This window comes from Salarias fasciatus, chromosome 23 (genome assembly GCF_902148845.1).
Source record: "Salarias fasciatus chromosome 23, fSalaFa1.1, whole genome shotgun sequence".
NCBI classification, from domain to species: Eukaryota; Metazoa; Chordata; class Actinopteri; order Blenniiformes; family Blenniidae; genus Salarias; species Salarias fasciatus.
This window is the reverse complement of record NC_043766.1, coordinates 35,152,551-35,171,879: the sequence shown is the minus strand read 5'-3', so window position 1 is coordinate 35,171,879 and position 19,329 is coordinate 35,152,551. Positions and strand designations below refer to the sequence as shown.

The 19,329-nt window shown below is 38.9% G+C and overlaps 2 protein-coding genes across 3 annotated transcripts in view; both read left to right on the top strand.

Moving 5' to 3' along the window:
* LOC115382236 (stonustoxin subunit alpha-like) overlaps positions 1-19,329 on the top strand; it is an 829,400-nt gene that overhangs the window by 654,189 nt on the left and 155,882 nt on the right. The gene's annotated exons all lie outside the window — the stretch shown is intronic.
* The window catches only part of LOC115381309 (inaD-like protein), a 53,519-nt gene that overhangs the window by 26,098 nt on the left and 8,092 nt on the right, over positions 1-19,329 (top strand). The window contains exons 23-33 of the mRNA XM_030082588.1: positions 1,544-1,743; positions 3,841-3,932; positions 4,412-4,484; positions 4,593-4,655; positions 4,901-4,972; positions 5,082-5,130; positions 5,447-5,553; positions 5,630-5,713; positions 7,077-7,264; positions 8,326-8,473; positions 11,227-11,289. Of these exons, the coding sequence (XP_029938448.1) occupies positions 1,544-1,743; positions 3,841-3,932; positions 4,412-4,484; positions 4,593-4,655; positions 4,901-4,972; positions 5,082-5,130; positions 5,447-5,553; positions 5,630-5,713; positions 7,077-7,264; positions 8,326-8,473; positions 11,227-11,289 (1,139 nt within the window). The remainder of the gene's footprint in view (positions 1-1,543; positions 1,744-3,840; positions 3,933-4,411; positions 4,485-4,592; positions 4,656-4,900; positions 4,973-5,081; positions 5,131-5,446; positions 5,554-5,629; positions 5,714-7,076; positions 7,265-8,325; positions 8,474-11,226; positions 11,290-19,329) is intronic.

Sequence of the window (19,329 nt, the reverse complement as noted above, 5' to 3'; positions counted from 1 at the left end):
GTGTGTGTGTGTGTGTGTGGAGGTCACCTTTCACCCGATGGCATGTCAGCCAGCAGCTGTCGTCATGCCAACGGCAAGATGTGTGTGAAAGACTGTGTGTGTGTGTGTGTGTGTGTGTGTGTGTGTGTGTGTGTGTGTGTGTGTGTCTGCGCTGCAGCAACTGCTGGAGGTCACTGCAATGCAACAAGAGCTTCACAAACACACACACACACACACACACACACACACACACACACACACACACACACTGTTTTCTACTCAGTTTGGCAGCTTTTTGTTTTTTAATCCGGTTTAATTTTGTATTTTTTTTTTTGTCTTATTTTTATAATTAGTGTTTTTATTTTTTTCATTGATTTTTTTTTTTTTTTTTTGTCCGTTTATTGTTTTTTTTGGCCTTTTTTGCCTCTGAATTTTTTTTTTATTAATAGTTTTTTTTTTTGCCTTTTCAATGACTTTTTAAACATGTTTTTTATTTATTTATTTTTTTTTATTTTCCTTAACAAACCAAGTAGCCCCGCTCCCTCCAGTCCATGACTCAGCACTTTAATGCTGTATTTATTTTAGAATTTTTTTTAAAGGTTTGTTTTGGTTTAGTATTTTGAAAAAAAGGTACACTTTTTTCCAAATAATTTTTAAGAATTTTCTAATTGTTTGAGTTTTTTTTTAATTACTATTTTTTTAGTAGTAATTACACCGATATGTTAAATTATACTACAAAAACTGTTAAAATAAAGTTTTTTTAAAATTTTATTTTTTAAAGAATGTTAGAATTTTATTTTTTTTATTTTCTGATATTATTTTTTTCCATTTAAGTTTCTCAAAATGATGACTCAGCACTTTTGTTCTTGTTTTTTTTTTTCTCTTTTTTGAGGTTTGTGTTTTTTGTGTTTTTAAAAATAGAGTGTTTTAAAAAAGATTTTTGTTTTACTTTTCTCCATTTAATGATTTTCCACGAAACAATGACTCAGCAGTTTTTTGTTTATTGTATTTTAATTTTATTTTTTTAAAGAGTGTTATAATTATATTAATTTATATTTTTTATTTTGTTTTATTTTATTTTCTCCATTCAGTCGATTTTCTCCCAACTGATAACTGAGCGTTTTACTACTTGTTTTTTTTTTTTGAGAGGTTTTATCATTATTTTTTTTATATATATTTATGAGGCATATATTATTTCGTTTTTTTCTTCTTTTTCTGTTTGCAACTAATTATTATCATAATTACCTTTATTTACTTGATTTTCCGTATTATTTTTTCTTTTCAATTTAAAAATTTTTTTCATTAAAAAAATTTGTTGTATAATTCTCTGAAAAATGTCATTTTTTTAAATTATTTTCCATTTAATAATTTTCCTAATTATTTTTGCTATTTTACTTTTTAAATTATTTTTTGGGAAGTTTTGTTTTTGTTTATTGTTGTTCAGAGTATTTTTTTCCTAAATAATTTTCAAGGAATTTTATTTATTTATTTTCTATTTTTTGGTTTTCAATAATAATATTTATTTATTTTTTTAATTAATTAATTTATTTATTTTTGGTCTCAGAGCGGTGGACTGAGCGCTACGGCGAGCTGCAGGGGGCACTGCTGAGCGTGGAGCTGGAGAAGACGGAGGGGCAGGGCCTGGGCCTCAGCCTGGCGGGGAACCGGGACCGGTCCCGCCTCAGCGTCTTCGTGGTGGGGCTGCAGCCGGGGGGGCCGGCGGCGAGGGACGGCCAGGTCCGGGTGGGCGACCAGCTGCTGGAGGTGAGGCGCTGATCAGCCCCCTTTCTTTTTTTTTTTTTTTTTTTTCATTTTGGTTCCCATTTTCTTATTTACTATTTTTTAAATGTGTACATTTCTTTTTTAAGTTTCTTTTTTTTTACTTTATTTTTTAAATCAGCATATTTTTTGGCATACGTGTATTTATCTATTCTGTCTGCTTTTTTTTTTTAAACAAACATAATTTGATTGACATAAATTTATTTTGATATATTTGTTTCTTTTTTTAAACAGCGTTTTTTTTTTTTTAGTTTTGGCTTCCATTTTCTTATTTTTTTTTAACTCTTATTTGTTTTACTTTATTTTTTAGTTGGCATTTTTTTGGCATACGTGTATTTATTTATCTATTTTGTCTGTGTGTTTTTAAACAAACATATTTTTATTTATATAAATTTATTTTTATATTTTTTCCCTTATTTGTTTATTTTTTCTTAAACTGCGTTTTTTGTTTGTTTTTTGTTTTTTTGTTAAAGCTTGCTTTTTTTTAACCCGCATACTTTTATTGATGTAAACCTGTTTTTTTTTTTGGCTTACTATTTTTCTTTTTTCAACAACATATTTTTACTGCCATACATTTTTGTATATAGATTTTTTTTTTTGGTTAGCTTTTTGTTTTTTAAACAGCGTATATGTGTTGGCATAAATTATTTGTTTTTATGTTTTGCATGACTTGTTTTTTTTATTTTTGAAACAGCATATTTTTCTTGGCATAAATGTTTTTTTTTTTTTTAATCTTACTTTTTTGCTTTATAAACAGCCTCATCTTATTGGGATATTTTTTTCTTTATTTATATTTTTTGCCTTGCTTTTTCTTTAAACCAGCTTATTTTCATTTACGTACTATGCTTTAAAGTTTTCTTTTTTCTTGATCTTTTTATCATCGAAAATTTAATTTTTTTTTTTTAAATTGGACAAATTTTTTTTTGATCACTGAAAAACGAGATCAACATCAATTTCTGCTGAATCAGTGTCAATTTTACTTTTTTCAATCAGAAGATTTTTATTGCAGTGAATGTATTTGTTTTGCGAAAATTTCTTCATTTTTGTTTTTTTTTTTTTATTAAATTGGCCAAAATTTTATAATCGATTAAAAAAATTCTCAGCGTACATTTTGTAGCGAATTTTTGTTGTTTTGCTTTCCGTTTTAATTATCAAATTTGTATTGGTCTTATGTTATTATTATTATTTTTTTTTTTTATCTGAAGAGAAGATATTGACTCTTTATTGGCATTTTGTAATTGTCAGAAATGGGTTTTTTTAATCATTAAAAAACAAATGATCTTTGTAAATTACTGCCAAAAATGTTTTTTATCAGCATGAATGCTTTTTTTTTCTTTTTTTGGCAGATTTTTTTTTTTAAATTGATGAAAAGTAAAATAATTTTCAGCGTAAATTTCTGCCCAATTGACGATTAACAATGAATCCAAAAGGAACGAACCAAGCCTCCCCAAAAAATTGTTTTTAAACTACAAACACAGAGAAGTCTCCCAGACAGAAAAAAGTAATAATTTTAATTGTATTTTGTAAAAAAAAACTAAACAAAAAAACAACAACCAAATTTAAAATACTTATTTTTTTCAGTTTTTTCTCTTTACAATTTTCCCCAAACCATGACTCAGCACATTCCAGTTTTTGTTTTGTTTTTTGTTTATTTGTTATTCTGTTTTTTGTTTTTTGTTTTTTTAAGGGTGTAGATGTTTGCCAAATCATCACAAATTTCTTTGTTTTATTTTTAAATTATTTTTTTCCAACTGGAGAGTGTCTTTTTTATTTATTTAAATTTGTTGTTTTTCAATGTATTTTATGTTTAATGTATTTATTTTTCTTGTCATTTTTTTTTAAATAATTACGTTTGTTATGTAATTTTTTTCTCTTATATTCTTATTAACTAAATTTGTAATTAATTTTTTTATTTTATTATTATTATTTTTTTAACTATTGACTTCCAGACAGTGATGGGAATTACAGCATCAAAACCTAGAAAAATTCCAGATGAAATTTTATTTTCAAGCGAAATAAACAGCACGACCTCATCGGATTAGGATGACATCACCGCTCTGACTCCGCCCCCTCCTCCTCCAGATCAACGACCAGGTCCTGTATGGGCGGAGCCACCAGAACGCCTCCGCCATCATCAAGAGCGCCGCCGCCCGCGTCCGGCTCCTCCTCCTCAGGTGGGTCTGCGACGGTTGCCACGGTAACCAGGGCATTACAAAGGGGTTGCCGTGGTAACTGTGTTTTGCTTCTTTTTAATATGGTTTCTATTATAAGCGGGGTTTTTTTAAGGGGTTTCCATGGTAACTGGAAGGGGGAGTTTAAAGGGGTTTCCATGGTAGCCATGGGGGGCGTTGAAGGGGTTTCTATGGTAACGGGTCGGGGGGGGGGTTTAAAGGGGTTTCCACAGTAACCATGGGGTTATTTTTTTGAAGGGGTTTCCATGGTAACCTTGGGGAGTTCAAAGAGGTTCCCATGGTAACCTTTTTCTTTTTAAAGGGGTTTCCATGAAAAGCGGTTTGTTTTTTAAATAGGGGTTTCCATGGTAACCGTGCTCGAGTTTAAAGTGGTTTCCATAGTGAAAGTGGAGTTTAAAGGGGTTTCCATGGTAACCGTGCTCGAGTTTCAAGGGGTTTCCATGGTAACCGTTTCCTTGCAGGAGCGACGATGCCGTGAGCCGGATGGCCGTCGCCCCGTTTCCTCCGCCGCCCCCCCCGGGTGACGGGCCCAGGGTGAGGACACACACACACACACACACACACACACACACACACACACACACACACACACACACACTACTCCGTCAGTCTCCTGTCCTCTGATTGGCCCTTGTGTGTCAGACTGGCCCCGCCTCCTCGGACAGGCCCCGCCCCCCAGACAGCCTGGAGCTGGACCCTGTGCAGGTGAGCTCTGTGTGTGTATAGTTACTTTACCTTACAATACTGTGCCTCAGTTACTTTTTTGAAGGAGTAACTAGTAACTGTAACTGATTGCTTTGTACTTTTTACTTTATACGGAAGAATTCTACAAATTTCAAGTTATATTGTTTGTCTCTGTCTTTTGGGAATTTCCAATTGTTTTGAACGCCTCTCTAAAGTACAAGTGTATGTGTGTGTGTGTGTGTGTGTGTGTGTGTGTGTGTGTGTAGGACGACAGCAGCGGCACCCACCCGACAGATGAGCACACACCCCTCACACACCCCTCTGAGCACAGTGTCCAGGTATGTGTGTGTGTGTGTGTGTTGTGGAAACACGTGTGCGTTTATTTACTTTTGTGTGTGTGTGTGTGTGTGTGTGTGTGTGTGTGTGTGTGTGTGTGTGTGTGTCCAGTCCTGCAGGTCTCCTCTGGTCAGTCCAGACCTGATCTCTGATGACACAGGTATACACACAAACACATACACACACACATACACACACGCACATATCCTCCGCCTGACCCTGTCCCTTCCTCCTGACTCCTCCCCTTCCTATTGACTCCTCTTCCTCCTGACTCCTCCCCTTCCTCCTGACTCCTCCTCTTCCTCCTGACTCCTCCCCTTCCTCCTGACTCCTCCCCTTCCTTTTGACTCCTCTTCCTCCTGACTCTTCCCCTTCCTCCTTACTCCTCCCCTTCCTTTTGACTCCTCTTCCTCCTGACTCCTCCTCTTCCTCCTGACTCCTCCTCCTCCTCCTGGCCCCGCCCCCTCCCTCCCCAGACCCCGCCTCCTGTGCTTTGCTCCCCGGCCAGGAGACCCTGCTGGAGATCCACAAGGGCCGGTCGGGACTCGGACTCAGCATCGTGGGAGGAACCGACACACAACTGGTAGCACGCACACACACACACACACACACACACACACACACATTCTGAAGTAACACACACACACACTGTCCTGCAGGACGCCATCTTGATCCATGAGGTTTACGAAGAAGGAGCGGCGGCGCGAGACGGACGCCTGAGAGCCGGAGACCAGATCCTGGAGGTGTGTGTGTGTGTGTGTGTGTGTGTGTGTGTGTGTGTGTGTGTGTGTGTGTGTGTGTTCGTGTTCCCCGAAAACACACACACGACTCGGCTCTGTAATTTCTAGGCGAACTATTTTATGATATTTTTGGATTGAAACACACACAAGAAACAAACACTAAAACACACACACAACAAGCACACACTAAAACACACACACAAGAAACAAACACTTACACACACAAGACACACACACAAGAAACACCCTAAAACACACACATAAGAAACAAACATTAAACACACACAAGAAGCACACACTAAAACACACAAGAAACACACACAACAAATACACACTAAAACATGCAAAAGAAAAACACACTAAAACAGACACACAAGAAACACACTAAAACACACACAAGAAATACACACAAACACACACAAGAAACACACACACAAGAAACACACTAAAACACACACACAAGAAGCACACACAAAAAACACACTAAAACACACACACAAGAAACACACTAAAACACACACAAGAAATACACACAAACACACACAAGAAACACACACACAAGAAACACACTAAAACACACACACAAGAAGCACACACAAAAAACACACTAAAACACACACACAAGAAACACACTAAAACACACACAAGAAACACACACACAAGAAGCACACAAAAAACACACAAAAGAAACACACACAAGATGCACACACACAAGAAACAAACACTAAATACACACACAAGAAACACACAAACACAAGAAGCACACACTAAAACACACATGAAGCACACACTTAAACACACACACACAAGAAACACACACAAAAACACAAGAAACACACACAAAAACACAAGAAACACACACAAGAATCACACTAAAACACACACAAGAAACACACAAGAAGCACACACACAAGAATCACACACTAAAACACACACACAAGAAAATCACAAGAAGTACACACAGGAAACACATTAAAACACACACACACGAAACACACACTAAAACACACAGACAATAAACACACACACAGGAAGCACAATACTCAAGAAATACACATACAAGAAACATGCACGCACAAGAAACACACACACAAGAAACACACACTAAAACACACACAAGAAACATACACATTAACACAAACACACACAAGAAAGACACTGAAATACACACACAAAGAAAACACAAAAGAAATACTCAAGAAACACACACAAACAAAACACACAAACACACAAGGAACACACACACACAAGAAACATACACAAAAAACACAAGAAATACTCAAGAAGTACACACTAGAAACTCCTCAGTTGTAGCTATAGATTCTATGTGTTGTAACTCTGTGTGTGTGTGTGTGTGTGCGTGCAGGTGGACGGCCTGGACCTGCGTGGCTCCGCCCACCAGGAAGCCATCGCCGCGCTGCGCCGCAGCGGGAGCCGCGTCCGCCTGACGGTGCGGCGGGACGGCCGTCGCCGCGGCGACCGGGAGGAGGTGCTGAGGGTGGAGCTCCAGAGGAGGAGTGGGCGGGGCCTGGGGCTCAGCGTGGCCGGGAAGAGGTGAGGGGGGTGGTGGGGCAGTCGCCGCGGCAACGCACAAGAAACACACACACAGGAGACACACACACTGAAACACACAAGAAACGCACACACAAGAGACACACAAGAAAAACAAACACAAGAAACACACACACGCAGTAAAATACAGACACACGCATAAGAAACAAACACACACACAAGAAACACACACTTACACATAAGAAACACACAATTACACACACATAAACACACACAATGAGAAACATACACTTGAGCACACACACATAATAAACACTTAAACACACACATAAGAAACAAACACTTAAACACACACACACATAAGAAACACACACACACACACACAAGAAACATACACAGAAGAAAAACACAACACACACGCAGTAAAATATAGACACACACATAAGAAACACACACACACAAGACAAACACACTTACACATAAGAAACACACAATTACACACACATAAGAAACACACACTTTAACACGCACACAATGAGAAACACACTTAAACGCACACACATAATAAACGCTTAAACACACACACACACACACACACACACACACACACACACACACAAAAACAAACACTTAAGCGCACACACACACACAAAAGAAACACAAACACTCAAGAAACACACAAGAAACATACACACAAGAAAAACACACACAACACACACACACACTCAAGAAACACACAAGAAACACACACACAAGAAAAACACAACACACACACAGTAAAATACACTCAAACATAAGAAAAAAACCATACATAAGAAACACACACTTAAACACACACACACAAGAAATATACACTTAAACACACACACACAAACAAGAAACACAAAACACACAAAAGAAATGCACACACAATCAAGAAAACACAAGAAGCATGCACACACACACAAAACACATTAAAACACACACAAGAAACACACAAGAATCTCTCTCACACACACACACACACACACACACACACACACACACACACACACACACACACACACACACAAGAAACCCCCGATGACGTCCTGGTTGCCTAGTAACGGCGGCGATGCGTTCAGGCGCGGCTCGGGCGTCTTCGTGTCCCAGCTGGTGGCCGGCGGCGCCGCCCTGCTGGACGGGCGCCTGGCGCAGGGCGACCGCATCCTGAAGGTCAACGGGGTCGAGGTGGCCGGGAAGAGCCGGGAGGAGGTGGCCGCCATGCTCAAGGTCTCACACACACACACACACACATTTCACGTAGAATTTCACGCAGAATATCACGTACAATTTTATGTAAAACGTCAAGTAGAATTTCACGTAGAAATTCACGTAGAACTTCATGTAAAATTGTACGTGGAATTTCACATATAATGTCACACAGAATGTCACACACACACACACACACACACACACACACACACACACACACACACACACACACACACACACACACACACACACACCAAATCAGTTTTTATTTATTTTTTTGAAGAACTGAGATTGTGTGGATTTTTTCTTTTTTTTAAATATGTTGTTTTAAAGATATTTTAAAAACTTTTCTTAGATTTCTCGAGTAGATGTTTTTAAGACTTCAGATTTTTTTTCAAGTTTACTTAGATTGGAGACTTTTTTTTATTTAAGATCTTTTACAACAGACTCTCTTAATATTTCACTATTTTTTTAAGGTTTAATTAAACTTTTTGTAAATTTACAATTTCAAAGTTTAATTAATTAAAACATCTTTTTTTTTATTTTTTTTTGTGAATTTTAATTTGTTCCTAATAATTAAGAAGATTCTAGAATTTTTTTATTTCCAAGATTTTAAAAAAATCTTTTCTTCCGATTTCAGTACTTTTCGTAGGATTTATGTCAATTTCAAAACATTTCTTTTCTAATAGATCATTTTGTTTTAAAAACTTTTTTAGATTTCAGTAGTTAACTTTTGTAAATGTTATTTTGAGAGAATTTGAATTTTTTTAACTTAAATTCAGTACTTTTCGTAAATAATCTTAAGATTTAAGGATATATTTTTTCAGATCTAAGTTTTTTTTTTTTATTAAGGATAAGTTTTCTTAGATTTAAATACTTTTTTTCAAGATTTTTTTAAAAACTTTCCTTAAGATTTCCATGCATTTTTTTTTTAAGATTTAAATGGATTTCTTTAGTAGATTCCTTGGGTTTAAGGTTGGTTTTCTAGTTTTCTTAAATATTTTTCATTTTTTTTTACAATTAAAGATGTTTTTTTTTTTTTATTACTTTTCTTAATTTTTCTGTAGTTTTCTCAAAATTTAATATTTTTTTCAGTTTTCAATTTGAAATTTTCATTGATCTTTTTTTCAATTTCTTTTTTTTTTACATTTAAAATTTTTAATTAATTTTTAATACTTAAGATTTTTGAATTTTTTTAGCTCTTTGATTTTCAAATGAAAACTTTTCTGAATATTTCAGTAGTTTTCTTAAGATATAAGTAGATTTTTTTTAAAAAGTATTTTGCTAAGTTTTTTTTTTTTTTTAAGAGGTAAGATTTTTTTTTAAAGAAATTTTTTTCAGATTCCAGTTGTTTTTTTGAGATGTATGTAAATTTAATTTTCCTAAATATTCTGAAAATTTACGAATGTTTTTACAATTTTTAAAATCTAAGAATTTTTTTTAGATTTCATATTTAAAAAATAAGTTTTCTTCAGATTTAAGTAGATTTTTTCTTAATATTGTTAAGTATTCTAAATATATGATTACTTTTTTGGTTTATTTTTTTTTACTTTTCCTCTTTAAGATATCTTCACTTTTCTTATGATTTAATTTTTTTCCAAGTTTTCTTAGACTTAAAAAAAAATTCATTTAATATATAAGATTTTTTTGATTGAAGATTTTTTTTAAAAACTTTTTTATTCAGATTTCTTTAACTTTTTTAAAGAATTTGTATTTTTTATAAACTTAAAATGTCAGTTCTTTTAATATTCTTTAGATTTGAGGATTTTTTTTACACTTTTTTAGGATCTTAGATTTTTTAACTTTTTTCAGATTTAAAAAGCTTTTTAATCAAGTTTTTTTTTACTTCTGATTTCACTAGTTTTCTTAAGATTTAAGTCACTTTGTTTTAAAATTATTTTTTTAAATTTGTCAAGTTTTAAGAGGATTTTTTAAAAAAGTTTAACTTTTGTTTGAAGTAGATTTCTTAAGATTGAGGATTTTTTTCTTAGATTTAATTTTTGTTTTGTTTTAAAGATTTAAGATTTAAAAAAAAAAAAAAAATTCTTAATATTCCAGTAGTTTTCCTGAAGATTTAAGTAGATTTTAGACTTTTTTTAGATCTAACATTTAAAAAAAGATTAACTTATTTAAGTCAATTTGTTAAATTTTAAGAAGAATTTTAAAAACTTTTCTTCAGACTTGAAAAATATACTTTTCTTCAGAATTTTTTTTATTTATTTTTTTTTTTTCTTGTTTTACATTTTCTTACGACTCAAGATTTAAAGGTGCTGTAGGCAGGATTTTGCTAGTCAATGCTAATTTTTCTGTGTTTTCTTTGGATTAAATGTTAGAGTATCCATTGATAATCCTTTAGGAGTGTAGCATAATTGCACTACCGCGAGGGCGCAGCGTTTCCATCTGTCTCTGTTCTGAACTGAAAAGGAATCTGGACAGCTCCAGGTATCTTTGACCAATCAGAAGATCCCCTGAGGCTCTATCCTGATTGGTTGAGGGGCGTTCGTCACACGTTCTTGTGGGAGGGGCTTAACTTGCGTAAGGGCATGGTGTCAGAAAACAGGACAGGATTGGCTGTGCTGGGTTTCAAATGGCCATCTTAGATGGGTCAAATCGGGATCTTGCTTAGGTAACCCTAAGCAAGATGGCGGAGATGCCGAATCCTGCGTACAGCACCTTTAAGATTTCTTTAGATTTCCTTAGATTTTTTTTACAATTTTAGTCAGACTTGAGATTAGTTAATCCTTCTAAAATAATCCTGGATTACCCCGCAGTGCGCCCGCGGCCCCGTCCTGCTGGAGGTCGCCCGACTCAAGGGGGCGTCGCAGCGGAGCCAGGTAAACAACAACAACAAAAACAATCACAATATTGCAATATTGCAATATACTATAAAATGCAATATTTTATAGTGTATTTTTGTTGTAGTATTTAGTAGTACATTTTGGATTATTAGGGACCGAGCCCCGGAGGGCAAGGTGGCCGCAGGCCACCTTGCCCGTAGGGCAAGGTCTCTATTGTATTTCGTTCGTTTATTGTCGTCGTTCTCCTATATTATTATTAGGGACCGAGCCCGAGGGCGAGGTGGCCTCAACTGAGGCCACCTTGCCTGAGGGCAAGGCCTCTATTGTTCTTCGTTCGTTTCTTCTTCTTATTATTATTATTATACTGACACCGTCTTTAAACGCAGTTTTGCCCCCCTAAACATGCTCAAAAACTCACCAAAATTGGCAGGCACATGCAGACTGGCAAAAAATTTTATCCAATTGAAAAATTAACCCCTTAACTCCATCTGCTCTCTAGCGCCACCTAGAAACGTGAAAAATGCCCACCGTAACTCGCAGGAATGTCGCACAGAGATCAAACCAACTCTCATGCGTTCGTCTCCTTGAGATCTACAAAAAAGGATCTGATATTTTTATGCTAAATCCAACAGGAAGTCCGCTATTTCGAGTTATATGTCAAATTTTGATGAAAATCAGCCGAAAATGACTCCTCCTTTAAAAATTATCTGCACCGAGAGCGCTTGTCGTGGAGACGTCAGAGTAGTGCCAAATAAAAGAGGACAAGTTTCTCTCACAAAGTTGTTAAAAACTTTTTCAAAAGTCTCAGGGTGTGGATTTTATTAACCCTTAAAGTTTGAAGTCTGAAAACGCACTTGCAACACTACAATGGACAGTGCGACCCGCACGAATGTCGCACAGAAATAAAATCAACATGGATGAGTTCGTCTCATCGAGCTCTACAATTTACCAAGAGACATACCTATACCTAAATCCAACAGGAAGTCCGTTATTTCCTGTCAAATCAAATGTGCCTCAAAACACTTTTCACTCAAAAACCACTAATATGGACTGTTTCACCCTTCACAGTGTCGTACAGAGAAAAGAAACATATGCACGCGTTCGTCTCATCGAGATCTGCAACTTTCTCACTCGTGCCTATGACCTAAATGCAACAGGAAGTCCGTCATTCACACTTTCTGCTCAAAATTTTGCTCAAATTTTGCTCAAAAATCTCACCTTCTTCATCAATTAAGCCTCCCGTTTCAAAACTATAAGTCTGACTGCTCTGAAAAGCTCTACAGTGAAAGACAACTAAATTTCCTATCACTTTCTGACATTGTTTGCTCACTTTGGTCCACGGAAATGCATTTCTCCAGCTGTTTTTACCAAAGAGAAACTGTGTGTCTGCCGAGTCACACTCTAACATCATGTGACCTACTTAAGCCATATATGGGCATAGCAGCTGGCCCGACTGATCTGGGACCAGCTGTAAAACATTCTGCATGTTGTACCTGCTTTCCACAGTAGATGGCGCACCGTGACCACAAATCACACATGACTGAAGCAACAGTGCCCCTGCAGCAGCAAGCCACTGAGGAAGCAACACTTGAAACGCATTGGAATGATCTAAACAGATGTCACCCTGCAGAAATATCACCTGACACACACCATACACCTGAAATCAGTCTTTAAGTTGGTGGATAAATGATGGATGGATGGATACGTGGATGCACAGACAGACAATGGGATGTATGGAATAACGCTACTCTGACACTCAAATGGATATATTGGTGTTTGACATAGTGGAGCAGACATGACTATCAAAATAAGAGCCTCACACCCCATATTTTTGCAAAATATGACATTTTTAACAAAGCACAGGGATAATTTCAAATTCAACAGTGTTAAAGGGCAACTCCGGTTTTTTTGATACCTGGACCTTATTTATAGGTGTGTGCCTGCTCATGTACTCACTCAGACAAACATGGTGCAGCTTGGATTCCTTCAGAAGTTATTTAGATCCAACCGATTCAGCGGGGGCCACGGCAATGGAAGATGTACATGTAGATGCAAACAGCTACATGTTAGCGGATGGAAGATGCTAACAGCTACATGTGAGTGGATGGGAGATGCTAACAGCTACATGTTAGCGGATGACAGATGTTAACAGCTACATGTTAGCGGATGGGAGATGCTAACAGCTACATGTTAGCGGATGGAAGATGCTAACAGCTACATGCTAGCGGGTGAGAGATGCTAACAGCTATATGATAGCGGATGGGAGATGCTAACAGCTACATGTTAGCGGATGGGAGATGCTAACAGCTACATGTTAGCGGATGGGAGATGCTAACAGCTACATGTTAGCGGATGACAGATGCTAACAGCTACATGTTAGCGGATGGGAGATGCTAACAGCTACATGTTAGCGGATGGGAGATGCTAACAGCTACATGTTAGCGGATGGGAGATGCTAACAGCTACATGCTAGCGGATGGAAGATGCTAACAGCTACATGTTAGCGGATGAGAGATGCTAACAGCTACATGTTAGCGGATGGAAGATGCTAACAGCTACATGCTAGCGGATGGGAGATGCTAACAGCTACATGTTAGCGGATGGGAGATGCTAACAGCTACATGTTAGCGGATGGAAGATGCTAACAGCTACATGCTAGCGGGTGAGAGATGCTAACAGCTACATGCTAGCGGGTGAGAGATACGAGATGCTAACAGCTATATGCTAGCGGATGGAAGATGCTAACAGCTACATGCTAGCGGATGGGAGATGCTAACAGCTACATGCTAGCGGATGAGAGATGCTAACAGCTACATGTTAGCGGAAGGGAGATGCTAACAGCTACATGTGAGTGGATGGGAGATGCTAACAGCTACATGCTAGCGGATGAGAGATGCTAACAGCTACCTGTTAGCAGATGGGGGATGCTAACAGCTACATGTTAGCGGATGACAGATGCTAAAAGCTCCACGTCAGTGGATGGGGGATGCTAACAACTCCATGTTAGTGGGTGAGAGGGTGCTGGAAGTCTATGGAGGAGCAAGGTTCCCAGTGACTTGGACTTCGGTCATCAAGGTACGAGGACGACCTCAGTCGGGCCACCTTGCCAGAGGGCGAGGTCCCGTCCAATGCCGCTTGCGGCTTTAATTAGGGACCGAGCCCCGGAGGGCATGGTGGCCGCAGGCCACCATGCCCGTAGGGCAAGGTCTCTATTGTATTTCGTTCGTTTCTTCTTATTATTATACTAACGTCCAAATAAACGCGAATTTGACCCCCTAAACATGCACGAAAACTCACCAAATTTGGCACGCACATCATGACCGGCGAAAAATTTTATAAAATGGAAAAATTGACCCCATGTGCTCTCTAGCGCCACCTAGAAACAGTAAAAAAGGCGCCTCGGCCCGCAGGAATGTCGCAGAGAGATCAAACCAACGTTGACGCGTTCGTCTCATCGAGATCTACATTTCACGCGCTGACACCCCTGACCTAAATCCAACAGGAAGTCTGCTATTTCCCTTTCAAATTAAAATTTTGCTCAAAATCACTCCTCACGAAAAAATTATCTCCTCCGAGACCGTTTGTCGTACAGACATAAGAGTCACGCTACGTGAAAGAGGACAAATTTCTCTACAAAAGTTGTGAACAACTTTGTCAAAAGTCTAACGGTGTGGATTTTATTAGCGTTCAAAGTTGGAAGTCTGAAATCCTGCCTTGCTCCGGCCCTCATCCGTTATAATGGGGAAAAAAAAAAAAAAAGTCGCCTTTTTTCAGCACCTCGAACAAGTGGCAACTGCGGCTAAACCGTGACTCCTATCAACAAACCGAGCACACGTAAAGTCTCACCAGATTCTCCCGAACAAGATGATGTAACATAAGTGGGGAAAATTTCATGATTTATGTACGTTGTCACAGGTATAAGTCGGTGTACGCTCTGCATTTTTTTCCCTCTCAGTTATAATGGAGCCGGATGGGGAAAAATCTCGCTCTTCTCACAAACTGAGGCCTCTGGGGTCCAAACTAAAAGTCTGACTGCTCTGAAAGCCTCACCAACTGAAAGACAACAAATTTTCCTATCAAACGTGATATTTTTGTTCAGTTAGGCCAAACAGCAAAGGAACAAGGAGCAGTTGTTTCCCCAAAAAAGACATTAATTTTCTCCTCTCTCCACTCTAACTGAAATGACCATATATGGGCATGCGGTGCAGTTACACAGCTGACAGCAGCTGTCAATCAAACTGTGACACTCAGTGCCTTCATTCAGTGACTCTCAAAAGCAGATGGGAGAAGCTAACAGCTCCATGTTTGTGGATGGGAGATGCTAACTACTCCATGTTAGTGGATGACTGATGCCACCAGCTCCATGTTAATGAATGGAACATGCTAACAACTCCATGTTAGTGGATGGGAGATGCTAACTACTCCATGTTAGTGGATGGGAGATGCTAATAACTCAATGTTAGTGGATGGGAGATGCTAACGACTCCATGTTAGTGGATGGGAGATGCTAATACCTCAATGTTAGTGGATGGGAGATGCTAACTACTCCATGTTAGTGGATGGGAGATGCTAACTACTCCATGTTAGTGGATGGGAGATGCTAACTACTCCATGTTAGTGGATGGGAGATGCTAATAACTCAATGTTAGTGGATGGGAGATGCCAACTACTCCATGTTAGTGGATGGGAGATGCTAATAACTCAATGTTAGTGGATGGGAGATGCTAACTACTCCATGTTAGTGGATGGGACATGCTAACTACTCCATGTTAGTGGATGGGAGATGCTAACAACTCAATGTTAGTGGATGGGAGATGCTAACTACTCCTTGTTAATGGATGGGAGATGCTAACTACTCCATGTTAGTGGATGGGAGATGCTAACGACTCCATGTTAGTGGATGGGAGATGCTAACTACTCCATCTTAGTGGATGGGAGATGCTAACAACTCAATGTTAGTGGACAGGAGATGCTAACTACTCCATGTTAGTGGATGGGAGATGCTAACAACTCAATGTTAGTGGATGGGAGATGCTAACTACTCCATGTTAGTGGATGGGAGATGCTAACAGCTCCATGTTAGTGGGTGGTAGATGCTAACAGCTACATGTTAGTGGATGGGAGACGCTAATAACTCAATGTTAGTGGATGGGAGATGCTAACTACTCCATGTTAGTGGATGGGAGATGCTAACTACTCCATGTTAGTGGATGACAGATGCTCACAACTCCATGTAAGTGGATGACAGAAGCTCACAACTGCATGTTAGTGGATGGGGCATGCTAACAACTCTGTGTTAATGGACGACAGATTCTAAAAGCTTCATGTTAGTGGGTGGACGTCTCAGTCGCTGGCCGGCGGGGAGGCTCGGTCCCGACCAATGCCGCTTGCGGCTTTAATTAGGGACCGAGCCCCGGAGGGCAAGGTGGCCGCAGGCCACCTTGCCCGTAGGGCAAGGTCTCTATTGTTATTCGTTCGTTTCTTATTATTATTCTTACGCGTCCCTCCTGTTTGACCCCAAATTTGACCCCCTAAACATGCACGAAAACTCACCAAATTTGGCACAGACATCCGGATCAGCGAAAAATTCGATAAAAACGAAAAAAGACCAGCATCTGCTCTATAGCGCCACCTAGATCCCGAAAAATGTCTAAAACAGTCGCTACGGCCCGCAGGAATGTCGTAGAGAGATCAAACCAACACTCACGCGTTCGTCTCATCAAGACCTACATTTCACGCGCTGACACCCCTGACCTAAATCCAACAGGAAGTCCGCTATTTCCCTTTCAAAGTAAAATTTTGATCAAAATCACTCCTCACGAAAAAATTATCTCCTCCGAGACCGTTTGTCGTACAGACATAAGAGTCACGCGACGTGAAAGAGGACAAATTTCTCTACAAAAGTTGTGAACAACTTTGTCAAAAGTCTAACGGTGTGGATTTTATTAGCGTTCAAAGTTGGAAGTCTGAAATCCTGCCTTTCTCCAGCCCTCATCCGTTATAATGGGGAAAAAAGGAAAAAAGTCGCCTTTTTTTAGCACCTCGAACAAGTGGCAACTGCGGCTAAACCATGACTCCTATCAACAAACCGAGCACACGGAAAGTTCCAGCAGGTTCTCCCGAACAAGATGATGTAACATAAGTGGGGAAAATATCATGTTATATGTATGTTTTCACAGGTAAGAAAAGGTGTGCGCTCTGCATTTTTTTTGCTCTCAGTTATAATGGAGCCGGATGGGGAAAAATCTCGCGCTTCTCACAAACTGAGGCCTCTGCAGTCCAAACTAAAAGTCTGACTGCTCTGAAAGCCTCACCAACTGAAAGACAACAAATTTTCCTATCAAACGTGATATTTTTTGTTCAGTTTTGCCAAACAGCAAAGGAACAAAGACCAGTTGTTTCCCCAAAAAAGACTTTTATTTTCTCCTCTCTCCACTCTAACTGAAATGACCATATATGGGCATGCATTGCAGTTACACAGCTGACAGCAGCTGTCAATCAAACTCTGCCACTGATTGCCTTCATTCAGTGACTCTCAAAAGCAGCTGGGAGAAGCTAACAACTCCATGTTAGTGGATGACTGATGCCACCAGCTCCATGTTAATGGATGGAACATGCTAACAACTCAATGTTAGTGGACGGGAGACGCTAACTACTCCATGTTAGTGGATGGGAGATGCTAACTACTCCATGTTAGTGGATGGGAGATGCTAACTAGTCAATGTTAGTGGATGGGAGATGCTAACAGCTCCATGTTAGTGGATGGGAGATGCTAACTACTCCATGTTAGTGGATGGGAGATGCTAACTACTCCATGTTAGTGGATGGGAGATGCTAACTACTCAATGTTAGTGGATGGGAGATGCTAACTACTCAATGTTAGTGGATGGGACATGCTAACTACTCCATGTTAGTGGATGGGAGATGCTAACAGCTTGATGTTAGTGGATGGGAGATGCTAACTACTCCATGTCAGTGGATGGGAGATGCTAACTACTCCATGTTAGTGGATGGGAGATGCTAACTACTCCATGTTAGTGGAAGAAAGATGCTAAGAGCTCCATGTTAGTGGATGGGAGATGCTAACTACTCCATGTTAGTGGATGGGGCATGCTAACTACTCCATGTTAGTGGATGGGAGATGCTAACTACTCCATGTTAGTGGATGGGAGATGCTAACTACTCCATGTTAGTGGATGGGAGATGCTAACTACTCCATGTTAGTGGATGGGACATGCTAACTACTCCATGTTAGTGGATGGGAGATGCTAACTACTCCATGTTAGTGGATGGGAGATGCTAACAGCTCCATGTTAGTGGATGGGAGATGCTAACTTCTCCATGTTAGTGGGTGGACGTCTCAGTCGCTGGCCGGCGGGGAGGCTCGGTCCCGACCAATGCCGCTTGCGGCTTTAATTATTATACTAACGCCCAAAGAAACGCAAATTTGACCCCCTAAACATGCATGAAAACTCACCAAATTTGGCACGCACATCATGACCGGCGAAAAATTTTAGAAAATACAAAAACAAACACCATCGGCTCTCTAGCGCCACCTATATCCCAAAAAACGTCTAAAATAGTCGCTACGGCCCGCAGGAATGTCGTAGACAGATCAAACCAACACTCACGCGTTCGTCTCATTGAGATCTAAAATTCACGCGCTGACACCCCTAACCTAAATCCAACAGGAAGTCTGCTATTTCCCTTTCAAAGTAAAATTTTGATCAAAATCACTCCTCACGAAAAAATTATCTCCTCCGAGACCGTTTGTCGTACAGACATAAGAGTCACGCGACGTGAAAGAGGACAAATTTCTCTACAAAAGTTGTGAACAACTTTGTCAAAAGTCTAACGGTGTGGATTTTATTAGCTTTCAAAGTTGGAAGTCTGAAATCCTGCCTTGCTCCGGCCCTCATCCGTTATAATGGGGAAAAAAGGAAAAAAGTCGCCTTTTTTCAGCACCTCGAACAAGTGGCGACTGCGGCTAAACCGTGACTCCCATCAACAAACCGAGCACAAACAAAGTTCCAGCAGGTTCTCCCGAACAAGATGATGTAACATAAGTGGGGAAAA